Source organism: Hetaerina americana, unplaced genomic scaffold (assembly GCF_022747635.1).
Source record: "Hetaerina americana unplaced genomic scaffold, ioHetAmer1.1.p SCAF_6, whole genome shotgun sequence".
Lineage (NCBI taxonomy): Eukaryota > Metazoa > Arthropoda > Insecta > Odonata > Calopterygidae > Hetaerina > Hetaerina americana.
In genome coordinates, this window is record NW_027287205.1 from 42,460,986 (window position 1) to 42,474,585 (window position 13,600).

General features: G+C 38.9%; 1 protein-coding gene across 2 annotated transcripts in view; it reads right to left on the minus strand.

Moving 5' to 3' along the window:
* mre11 (double strand break repair nuclease mre11) overlaps positions 1-13,600 on the minus strand; it is a 34,941-nt gene that overhangs the window by 17,264 nt on the left and 4,077 nt on the right. For both annotated transcript variants that reach the window (XM_071593666.1, XM_071593667.1), the window contains exons 5-7: positions 5,206-5,396; positions 4,026-4,239; positions 366-595 (exon numbers count right to left, since the gene is read on the minus strand). In XM_071593666.1, the coding sequence (XP_071449767.1) occupies positions 366-595; positions 4,026-4,239; positions 5,206-5,396 (635 nt within the window). The remainder of the gene's footprint in view (positions 1-365; positions 596-4,025; positions 4,240-5,205; positions 5,397-13,600) is intronic.

Here is a 13,600-nt window from a genome sequence, read left to right on the forward strand (position 1 = left end):
GAATTAACATAGCTGCTTTTTCCTTCAAAATTTTCTACCAAATAAAATTAACAATTCAAGCTTATCAAGTATGCTAACTCTGACACGAGAAACTCAAAAATGTATCAACCCAAAAGTCTGTTAAATAAGAATGTAATATGTTTAAATACCTGTGCCTTTTTAGGATTTTTTGGACCTTCTACCGGGCCAGGGGTTCCATGTTGTCCAAAGTTTCGAAGCTCAACTTATGGAACCTCTGACTTGGTGGAAGACCCGAGAAAACTTCAAAAAGCTGTTATGCTGGGAAAACACCAGATTATACTTCACCTGGGTCATTTATGATCATAATTTTATTAGGCCAGAAATAAAATTTAAGTTATTCTAACCTTTTTAGAAAGTGGAACTTCCTTATACAATGAACTCCTGCCAAAATTATATTTCCCTGTACATGGTTGCAGGCTGTCATAATCTGACAGGCTTATGGTTTCAAATACAAATGGACGAACTGTTTTCAGTGGTATAGGATTCACTTTGATCTCCTTCCCTTTTACTTGTAAATGAAACACATTCTTCTCCATAGATTCGCCTTCAGACAAGGATGTTGCAACAGAACTACCTATTAAAAGAAGTATTCATTCATATCAACACTTTTACAAAAGAATATATCAGGTTGTAAACAGTACATGTCAATCCACAGAGCCAGGAATCATCGCCGCATCACAATCATATTACATATTCATGGTATTTATTTCTTCACTTTTAAATAATATAAATATTTATAATTTCATTAGATAAAACAGATAAGGATTAAAAACTAAACTTGATGAAATGCACCATATAAGGACCCCAATTAGGGAATAGGAGGAGAATCTCAGACTTAAGATTATCATAGAGTCAGTAACCAAATGTAATTATTATAAGGAAATCTACCAGTTAAGGCAGGTTTTGGATGGACACAACTAACAAATAAATATTTTGTTGCTCCAACAAAACACAACCCAACATCCCAGTCTACAAGAAGTCCCTCTTCACCTGAGTACTTCCTTCCTCCCTTCATCCCATCCAACATCCCTATCTTATTCCTGCCCCTTACTCATTTGCTTGACATTCTCCTCTATATTACAGTGCTCAACATCCCATTGCAGATCAATACAGCCATTATTCCTGCCTCTTCATGATTTCTCCCAACAATCCCCTCTCCTTGCCATCCATACCTAGCATGTCTTCATTTGTTTTCCTTTAGGTTCATTTCCCTTTCTTCATCCTTCTCCACACCCACATTTCAAAAGCCTCCAATCTACGTCTATCCTCCTGCTTCAGTGACCATGTATCTGCACCATACATAACTATGCTCCATTTCAAAGTTTTGACAAACCTTTTCTTAAGATCTTTACTCAATTTCCCTATCATCAGCTCACTCCTCCTCAAGAAAGCCTCTTTGCTTAGTGCATTCTTTTCCTTACGTCCCTACTTCTTAGACCGTGTTGGTCCAAAACACTTCCGGGATACGTAAACTGTTCCACCAGCTCCAGCTTTGGCACTACTATTTTAATGTTAACCTTGGCCTTTTTCTTACTGGAAAATTGCATCACCTTTGTTTTATTTATGACCCTCTACCCATATCTATCACACTGAGTTTCCAATTCACTCAGCAATGCTTGCACCCTTTTGGCTGACTGACAAACTAGAGCTTGGTCATCGGCAAATCTAACTGATTTTACGAATTCCCCACTGATTTTCATTCCTACCAACAGTTCTTCCCATGCCTCTTTAATCATTTCCTCCACATGTAAATTGAACAGCAGCGGTGATAATGGGCAACCCTGCCTTACACCTGTTCCTAACACAGCCCATCCGGACTCTGTGTCTCCCACTTGCAACTGAGCAGTCTGAGACATGCACATGTTGCGAATTAGTCTTATCTATTCCAATTTTCTGCAATATACCCATTTATTTTTCCTAATTCACTCTATCAAAAGCCTTTTCATGATTGTTTTTATATTTGTCTCGTTTAGTGATCTCATTAATGCAATGGTATCGTCTGTGCCTCTCCCCTTCCTAAACCCAAACCAATCATCCCCTATGTAATCATTTGTCCTGTTCTCCATCCGTTTGATTATCCTGAGAACCACTTTAGAAATAAAAAAATAGAATTTGTAAATGGGAAAGGATTATGAAGCCTTTGGACTAGAAAAGACACAACTAAGAATACACATGAGAGAGCCAAACGGAAGACTGTAAACAGAATTAGGAGGACAGAAGTATAAAAAAAATAATAATTAGCTCAGGTGACAAAATAAAAAAGGGAAAGAGACATGGTGAAAAGCATTGGACTAGGATGGAAGTAAACACAGACAGAGAAGAAAGGATGCTATACACAGAAAGTGAATCATTACTAAGAGAATAAGACATAAAAATCAATTCACACTTTAATGTATGCCAGGAAAAATGTTGATCAAAGGAGAGGAGATTCAGGCAAGACAAGGAGAAATATAGTAGATTGTTTATGGCAGGTTTTGAATGCACACAAACACAATCCTCACATCTCTTACCATCGCCTGAGATACAACCTGACCCCATACTACAATAAACCCTTCCTCAGTTCTGCATATATTCTACCCCTGCTATTCAATTCAGCATGCCCTTCCTATTTCCATCCCTTCCTTGCTTGCCTTACCTTCCCTCTATCACAAAATCACTCAAATATAAAAGCCTCCAAGTTATGCCTAACATCTTGCTTCAATATCCAAGTTTCTCTAAAACAAAGCCAAGCTCCACATCCAAGTTTTCACTTATCTTTTCTTAACATCACTACTCAACATTCCTCTCATCAATTCTCTCCCCCTTGCTTAAGTTTCTTTACCTAATGCAATTTTCCCTCTTATACCCCTACTTCTTTGACCATCTTATTCCAAAACAATTGCAAGATAGGTTACACATTCTGCCTGCTCTAGTTTATGAACTCCTATTTTAATACTTAACTTAGCTTTCCATTTCTAAAAAACCAAACAACCTATGTTCTATTTAAATTCATTATTATACATCTAATTGAAATAATAGCTAGTTGACATTCATACAATTTTACACTTGGACATTTAAAATATCAAAGCAAATTTCAAATATAGTTCACAACCTTAGAAGTCTTGCCTGACCCATTACCAGGCGCAACAGAAGCTTAGTGGGCCGAGTCCAGCAATAGCCAAGACTCATACTCAGATCTATGTTCATCATTGTTTCATGAGGTAAATAATTTCCAGTTAGCTTCCTCATAGTGTTTTAACGTGACATCATCACTAAGAGGCCACCCCACCAGGGTCAGATGCCTTTGCATTCACCTCAAATGAATAGACACTGCAAGAACTAACTTTCATCTGTCTCACTAATTTTTTAGATGAAGGAGAGCTAGTAATAAGAACGTTGAAGGAAGAAGAGTAAATGGTAAAGACATTTTTTACAATATGGAGGGAAAAAGTTAATACTGAGTAGAAACTTAACGAAAAGATGTGAAAACTTTTATATGAAGAATAGTTCCGTTGTCCAGCTCAGGTACTTGTTTAATAAGACTATAGAGTAAATTGAAGGCTTTTGATTTGGATGGGAAGAGGATGGAAACATGAACAATATAGATAAAAATTAAGGCATGGTTTAGGGGCATCTCGGCATTCACAGGCAATGAAGAAATCTATTAAAGAAGAAAGAAGTTGCCCCAATCTTGTAACTGGTTGAGAAGCGGCCTAACATGTACAAGTTCAAGATCACAACATTCAAGCTTCACAACCTTAGAAACATAGGGCTACCACCAACAGGAATACTGATAAAATATCATACAAAATGTGTAAATATAATTTAGTGCTATGACCCTTTTACAATATCAGATAACTACACAATTCATGACCCATATTTCAATGAATATTCAGAACCTGAGGATGATGATTGTTCATTGAAACTTAGGCTCTTCAGTTGTGCTTTAGTTTTGTACCAATAAATTATTGACATGGTATACCATTAAGTTATAATCTAATTTTATTTATTCTTAAATGTAATACCTGGCTGTAAAACATAGAAATCCATGGCTGGATTCAATTGTGGCACAGGAATGCATTCATGCTCATGACCCCAAATGATAAAATCCATACAATGTGGAAGCAAAGTTTCTGGAATAAACGAATTCCGACTTGTTCCACGAATAACATGATTTTGATGCAGGACCATGATATTATACCATTCATCAGGACTTTCACCATGGCAATACACTTGTACCTAGAAATAAATAAAGGTAATTAAAAGGTCAACTGTTTAGCAATAACCTATTCCCAAAATTAACTTTTAGAGTGCAGTATTCCAATCAGGTTCCAATAATATCAAGACTTCAATGGGCCATGGGACTACAGCATAAAAGATACATAAAATGCTATATTTTGACCACTTTCTTACATGTCTCACATGAATCAAATTAATTCATATTAGTATTTGTAAATTTAAAATTAAATGACCGAAATATATTAATCATGCATCACAAATAATTTTCTATTTCATCAGTACATGAAGAATAACTGGAAAAGATATTTAAAAATTCAAATATTGAAACATATCTATAACCAGAAGATAATGATGATTATTAATAAAACTATTATTTGCTGTTTTTTATTGCTACTTTTTACACAAAAAGTTTATTATTTCATATTCTATTTCTACAATAGGTGATCAGTATTTTTGAGGAACTCTTTCAGAATTAAATGAAAAATATAACTTTGTTTTTCCACAGACAAAGTATGTGGCACAAATCAACAAAGATTTTCCAGAATATCTACACCACCAGTTTCATCATCATGCACACTTGATGATGAAACTGACCTACAAAACCCCGGTATGTTACACTAAATACATTTTATACGAAAACACAAGATTACACTTTCATTTAAATATTCAACTTCTACCATTATACCATTGCTTATTTTTAAAACTACACCACAACTGAACTATATTTCAATTTGTTATTATTTTTTAAAGATTTACTTTCTACTTATAATGTCTCAGTATTAACGTCAGCATTACTGTAAAAGGCATAATTGTCAAAATGAAAATAAATAAAAATAGTGAAATTTTTGATTAGTGTACACAAAATCATCTTAGAATGAAGAAATTATAATCAAATCAATATATTAAATTACCACACAATGACAGGTTTCTGCATATTTTCTTCAAGTTTTTTTTAGATAAACTAACCTTATTTTTCTCCAAAAGCCTTGAAAGCCTTTCATCTTTTATGGAGCCAAATCCATAAAGTGCCAATTTTGTTGAACCTTTACACATTAGAAGGGGGGTTATATCCAATTTCTGTAAATTTCCATGCCATCCAAAGTAATTTACCAATCCAGTTGCGCTGAGCAGATGCATGGAAGACACATGCCAATTCACTGCAACAAGAATAACGGCTATGACAGTAGAAAGCCATCAAGCACTAGCCCCAACATAAGATTTAGGGTCCGTCCCAAAATTAAGTAGAATAAATCTGGGAAAATAATTATTGCAGATTAAAGTACAAATTACTAAAACTCTTCAAAATAGCACCCTCTGAATTGACACACCAATGCCAAGACCTCTGCCAGTCACAGTACATTTCCTAGAAGACATGGACAGGAACCTTGATTAGGCACCTAGCCACTGCCTCTTTGGCATTATCCAGCAATCCAAAATGGTTGCCTTTCAAGTTACTTTTCACTCTTTGGAACAAAAAGTAGCCCAGTGGTGTCCCACCAGGGTAGTAGACCATTTTCACAGCAGTCCAAGAGGTCACACGACATTTCTTATCTTCTTACAGTACCTTGGAGACCATCTAGGCAACCTTCTTGTGGCTAAATCTTTAATAAGAACATGATGCAATGGTTTTCAAAATATTGCATTCTTCTGCTAACATTATGACACTTGGGCATTGATCAGAATTGAGAATGTCTCTCACTTTTTGAACATCATTTCTGATGGATGTCGAGGGCATTCCTCGTCGTCAACCTCCTCTCTACCCTCCCGGGACATCTTGTGCCAGTGGAAAGCCACTCCTTGAGACATGGTCATGGTCTCCAAACCCAATTTTCTGAGCTCATCATAAAATTTTATCGCATACTGCAGCTCTATGGAATGTGACACTGTGAATTTGTGATGCAACCCTCAAACAGCGGTGCAGACTAGCAGTGATCTACACACTGTAACAGCCAGCAGACTACTGACATGGGTCACGTTGCTTTCCCAAGTTCTCCCACAACCTTTCCCACCACAAACTGCTCCACTCCAGCCATCAAAATTGGCAGGAAAAAAATCATTTTAATTATTTTTGGAGCAAACCCTGTACAAATTTCAATGTTGATTCATTTGCTATTACTCCCTGAAAGAGCAGTGATCTGGGAGCAACTATATTCCAAAGAACCAGCAAGAGCAAACTCACTGCATCCTTGGAGGGACCAAGCGTAAGTTTTCCACCCACCGCAAAGAACTTGGATCAGCCTCTCAGTCCCAAATATATTTCAAAGCATGCACCACATTACAGTGACAAGCTGATGATTTTCTTACCAATTACACTTTGAATTTGTTGTTGCTGGTGTAACATTATGGAATTTGCACAACATTGACATTTATTTCAATATACTCTTTGAATGGTTCAAATTTTGTAGAGAGATAAAACTTACACCTATGTATTATTAATGTGCTTCAGATTTTCTTCATGCCATTCAAATTTTTCCGTCACTGTCGTGTAATCAGCTTTTTATTAAGTTTCCTTTTTACTCCAACAAATGCAACAACACCTCACTTTTGTAGTCTCCAATCCCTGTTAACCTTCATACGTTTTAAGCGAATTTCCTAATTTAAGTCCACATCTACATTCACACCCCGGAAACCTGTTAGTTGATGTCTCTGCTGCTAAATCTATATCCAACTAAAATGCCATCAACTCGATACCTTCCCATTTCCTACAACATTTTCCATGTGTGCCTACATCTTCGATGATGTTTGAACCAGGCATTAATTATCATCTAACTATTTCTCAGGCAAAACTCAACCGCCTTTCCCTCCATGATCATTCCTTAACCATATCCTCCTACCTCCCTCCCTTTATCTCCCTCAGCCTACCTGTATTTTCCAATTCCCCAATCAAGATTAGTAATTTCCTACCCAACACATTCCCATTTCTTTCATCTCATTAACCATACAAACAATCTATTTCTTCCTCCCAGTACCTGCTTGTAGGTATGCACAAATTGATTGCTACTAGACTGGTCAGGTCTGCATTTATCTCCACCAATAAAGTACTATCATACAGCTCTTCTATATCCACTACCCTTCTCCCCAGGTTCCACTGCAGTACTATAATTACTCTATGTTGACTCTTCTCCTTCCACTGTTAATTACTCAACACATAATTATCACTACACTACTCCATACTTCCAATTCTATTTTGCTCTTTGTTTTCCAATTTCCCTTCATTTAGCATTATCCTGACATTCCAAGTTCCTATTCCAACGGATCCTCTTCTTTGACTTTTTTTCCTTCTGTCTTCAACACATAGAAATGGTATGCCACAGATTGTCCAGAGCCACATACTTATTATGGAGACTCAATACCATGATTTCTGAGGAATAGCTGTTCAATGTTTACTGTAAATTTTTTATTGCCATGTGGTGGCAACTCTAATAGAATTAAATTGGTATTTCAGCTACAAAAAAGACAGTCCATATTACATGTAATATAGCACTTAGCCCTCCCATGGATTACAACCTTGACGTGGTGGAAGGGCTTGTGCGTTCTGATGACCCCTAGAGCTGAGCTGGCTGGAGTAATAATGATTGCTCCTGGTAGGGTCACCCATGCCAGATAGGTCGAAGGTTAGGAGCCAGATGAAAGGTAGTCCAAGCAGTATCTGCTCCTCACTGAGGCAGCTGCAAAGGCATCTGACCCCAGTGGGGTGGCCATTGAGTGATGATGTCACGTTAAAAACACTATTCAGGAAGGCAACGGGAAACCACCTCAATTATCATTCCCTAGAAAAATATGATGGACAATAGAGATATTTTGAGTCCTGGCAACCACGGGGCTCGGCCCAATCGGCCGTGTGTCTTGCCCGGCAGCGGGGGAGGCAAGGCTTCCGCGGTCGTCATCCCACGAAACCCTTGCAAGGGAAAACCAGCAGGACAGAGGATGCAGGAGAAGATCAAATTAGTTAGGATAGGAACGTGGAATGTTAGGACAATGATGAGGACTGGGAAATTGGAGAATGTTAAGCGAGAGATGGAAAGGGGAAATATAGATATTTTAGGTCTATGTGAGGTGAGATGAAAGGAGAGCGGAAATTACTGGAGTGATAAGTATAGAATAATATACAGCGGCGGGGACGAGAGCCAATGATGAGTAGCCATAATATTGAATAAACAGATAGGAAGAAACATGAAGAATGATCTGGTATTTTCCTGGCGAATAATGTTTTCCAAGATTATTCGGGTCTCCCACCGGGTCCACATTCGTAGGTTTGCCAAACCTATGAACGTGGACCCGGTGGGAGACCCGAATAATCTTGGAAAACAGGAAGAAACATAGTTAAATAAGAACAAGCAATGGATTGAATATTACTAGTAGAGACAAAAGCAGAGCTGACGCACTTGGTCATTGTTCAGGTATCCATGCCACCGAGCAACCATAATGAGAAAGAGATCGATAGGATATACGATCAGTTAAGGGACAAAATTGCAAGTGTTCCTGCAGGGTAACATTAGATAATGATGGGGAATTAGAATGTGACAGTAGGCAAAAGAAGAGATGGTGATGATGCGGGGGACTACGGTTTAGGCGGCGGGAAGAAAGACGGCGGGGAGAAAGCAATTGAATTCCGGAGAAGACAGGGGTTAGTCAATACCAACACTTGGTTTTGACACCACAAAAGACACAGCTATACATGGAAAATGCCAGGTGACTCAGAGAGGTATCAGCTAGATTATATTCTGGTTAGACACAGGTTTAGGAACAGTGTGATAAATTCGCACAGCTTCCCGGGAGCGGATGCGGACTCTGACCACAATTTAGTTGTTATGAAGTGTAGAGTCCATTTCAAAAAGATAAGACAGGGGTAGCAGTTTAGGACATGGAATATAGAAGCATTAAATGGGTTGACAAGGAAGGAGTATAAGCAGGCAGTAGAGAAAATCACGGATGATGGTAAAGAGCTGAGTACTATCAAAGAAAAATTGGAAGATATCAAGAGAGGGATATCAAAGCCACAAAAGAAAATATAGGAACTGTTAATGAGAACAGGAGAAGGAAACCATGGATCACAGATGAGATGATTAGAAAGATAGATGTGAGAAGAAAATGGAAGAATGTACAGACCGAGTTAGGCAAAATAAAGCACAAAGAGTTAAATAATAAATTGAGATGGTAACAAATAAAGCAAAAGAAGCACGGTGGAAGATACATTGCAAGGCTGTGGAAAGTTTGCAGGGGAAAGGTGGAATTGGTGCGTTATGCATCAAAGATAAATCACAATCAGGAAATATGAAAGGAAGATCTGTGCTAACAGTTAGAGATAAGTAGGGTAAGATATTAGTTGAAATAGAAAAAATCCAAGAAAGATGGAAGGAATATATAAAAGAACCGTATGATAAAGAACTTACGCCAATAAGTTTAGACAGAGAAAAGGAACATGACGTAGAAAAAGATAGCTTAGGTCCAGGCATACTCGACGATCAGATAGAATGGGCAATAAGGAAGATGAAACTAAATAAGGCCATGGGAGTAGATAACATTCCTGCGGAACTACTGAAATGTTTAGGGAAATGTGGGAGGAAAACTGGATCTGGACTGATTCATAGTATCTATGGGTAAGGAATCTGGCCAGAAGACTTTGTGAGATCAGTTTTAGTTCCTATTCCGAAAAAGGTAAAGGCTACGTCATGTGAGGACTACAGGACAATAAGTTTGATATCCCACGCAGCTAAAGTTGTTCTCAGGATCATAAACAAAAGGATAGAGAGTAGGGCAAATGATTACTTAGGGGATGACCAGTTTGGGTTTAGAAAGGGGAGAGGTATGCGTGATGCCATTGCAGTAATGAGATTATTAATCGAGAGGAATATAGAACACAACCAGGAGGTATTTGCCTGTTTCGTATATTTTGAAAAAGCATCTGATACAGTGAATTGGGAGAAACTAATGAGTATATGGCAGAAAATAGGAATAGTTTGGAGGGAAAGAAGGCTAATCTGCAACCTATACATGTCTCAGACTGCTCGGGTGTGAGTGGGGAACAGGGATGGGCAGTGTTAGGAAGAGGTGTAAGGCAGGGTTGCCCATTATCACCGTTGCTGTTCAACCTGTATGTAGAGGGCATGATTAAAAAGGCATGGGAAGAACTGGAGGTAGGAATGAAGGTGGGCGGGGAATTCGTAAAATCAGTTAGGTTTGCTGATGACCAAGCTTTAGTTTGTCAGTCAGCCAAGTGGCTGCAAGCATTGCTTAGTGAATTGGAAATTCAGTGCGACAGGTATGGGATGAGAATCAATATTAATAAAACAAAGGTTATGCGATTTTCTAGAAAGAAAAAGGCTAAGCTTAACATTTAAATAGGAGGGCAAAAACTAGAGCATTTACAAGGAGGAGGGAGGACATTGAGTAAGGATGAGGGACATTGAGGGACAAGGAGGAGGGACATAGAGTAAGGATGTTAAGAAAAGACTTGTTAAAACTTTGATATTGAGTGCAGTAATGTACGGTGCAGAAACATGGTCACTGAAGCAGGATGATAGAAGTAAATTGGAGGCTTTTAAAAGTCGATGAGGAGAAGGATGGAAAAGGTGAAATGGACTGAAAGGAAAGCAAATGAGGAAGGGCTAGGTATGGTAGGCGAAGAGGGGAGATTGTTGGGAGAAGTCATGACGAGGCAGGAAAAATGGATGAAGGGCGTATTGATCAGCAGTGGGATGTTGAAGACTGTAATAATGGGCAGAATGTTAGGCAAACGTGGAAAGGGCAGAAATAGGATAGGGATGTTGGACTGGATGAAGGGAGGAAGGAAGTACTCAGAGATGAAGTGCGACCTGATGTAGAGTAGGTTGCTAGATTGTATTTCATTACGAGTCACAAAATATTAATTTGTTAGTTGTGCCCATCGAAAACCTACCTTAAATGGTAGATTACATAAAAAAATAGCACTCACAGGACACAGAAGACCTCTTGTTGCCACCAATGGCACTATAACAGTGCAGAGCCAATGTATTAATGCAACTTGAATGGTGTCAAGGCCAATTTAAAAGATGGTGCACCTAGATAAGGCATTCATAACCACAAAATAAGAAACTTAGCAGCTTCTTATAGTTGGTACTCTAAGACATAAGACTCTCTTAAATGTACGGGTGACAAATTATTTAACAGATTACCTAACACTGCAAAGCATGTTGTGAAGTATTTAAAACTAAACTCCACCCACTGGCTATTACTAGAGGCATCTCACTTTTGAATGACTGAACAATTTGTGTAATTATGTAAGGTGTTTTTAATTTCTGAAGGCATTTATTATGATGCTCACTCATTTTACATTAAAAAATTTACAAATATTTCATAAAAAAGGTTGTTTAGTGTTGCATAATTTTTATTCTTTTCTCTTGTAGAGTGGTGTGCTTGCATATCAACATTTTACATTTAGTTTATTTCCTTCACCAGAAGTGTGGAGCCTCATGAAAAAAATAAATATGTGGTTTGTGTTAGCTAGCAGCTTGGCACATGATTTGCATTCCTAACAATCCAATCCACTGTCATATTTTTCAAGTGCTAACTAACGTAATGGTGTATTATCCTGACATAATGATGCATAAATATATACATGTTACACAGCTGTCAACACTATTGTGAAATGATTTATTATTCTGACGACTGTGGGCATCTTGTCTCATCTCCCCTACTACCAGACAGACACCTGCACCAGTATGCTAAGTCATGTAACTGTCAGTGTTTACCACCAATTCATCAATATCCATATTTTTGCCATAGGAAAATAACTGAGGTATACCCCTGTGCCTTTCTGTAAGAGCGTTTTGAACATGATACCATCACTCAACATCAATCACTCCTAAAAGAATGACTTGCCAACTCAGGTCAAGTGCTTCTGTAGCCAACTCAATGAAAAACAGATCCTGCAAGGACTGCCTTCTATCTGGCTCCCATCCTTCAACATATCTGGCACTGGTGACCCTACCTAGAGAAACCATCACTGCCACAGCCAGTCGAGCTCCAGGAGTAATCAAAAAACACAAGCCCTTCCACTTAATCACAGTAATAGCTCATCAAAGGGTGTTCAATGGTTTTTAAGAATACCGAGCCTTCTAATAACAAATTTGTATTATATCAATCCCATCTACTTTTAAATGTATACATGCTTCATTATTTTGTGCAATACATATACTTATTCCCTCCCCTGACTACAACCTTGACGTGGTGGAAGGGCTTGTGCGTTCCGATGACCCCTAGAGCTGTGCTGGCGGGAGTAATAAAAATTGCTCCTGGTAGGGTCACCCATGCCAGATAGGTCGAAGGTTAGGAGCCAGACGAAAGGTAGTCCACGCAGCGTCTGTTCCTCAGTGAGGCGGCTGCAATGGCGTCTGACCCCAGTGGGGCGGCCAGTAAGTGATGGTGTCACGTTAAAAACACTATTGAGGAAGGCAACGGGAAACCACCTCAATTATCATTCCCTAGAAAAATATGATGGACAATAGAGATATTTTGAGTCCTGGCAACCACGGGGCTCGGCCCAATCGGCCATGTGTCGTGCCCGGCAGCGGGGAAGGCAAGGCTTCCGCGGTCGTCATCCCACGAAACTCTTGCAAGGGAAAACCAGCAGCAGCAGTACAGAAGACGCAGGAGAAGAAAACCAAATTAGTTAGAATAGGAACATGGAATGTTAGGACAATGATGAGGACAGGGAAATTGGAGAATGTTAAACGAGAGATGGAAAGGGGAAATATAGATATTTTAGGTCTATGCGAGGTGAGATGGAAAGATAGCGGGGATTACTGGAGTGATAAGTATAGAATAATATACAGCGGCGGGGACGAGAGCCAACGAGGGGTTGCCATAGTATTAAATGAAGAGGTAGGAAGAAGCGTAGTCAACATAGAGCAGGTAACGGATAGAATACTACTAGTGGAGATAAAAGCAGAACCGACGAACTTAGTTATTATTCAGGTATACATGCCACCGAGCAACCATAAGGAAGAAGAGGTCGATAGGATATACGATCAGTTAGAGGACATGATCGCGTGTGTTCCTGCAGGGAAACATTTGATAGTGATGGGGGATTGGAATGCGACGGTAGGCGAAGGAAGAGAAGGTGATGAGGTGGGCGACTACGGTTTAGGCACGAGGAATGACCGCGGGGAGAAAGCAGTTGAGTTCTGCAGGAGACAGGGGTTAGTCATCACCTACACTTGGTTTAGACACCACAAGAGACGCAGGTATACATGGAAATTGCCAGGTGACTCAGGAAGATATCAGCTAGATTATATCCTGGTTAGACACAGGTTTAGGAACAGTGTGATAAATTCCCACAGCTTCCCGGGGGCGGATGCGGACTCTGACCACAATTTAGTTG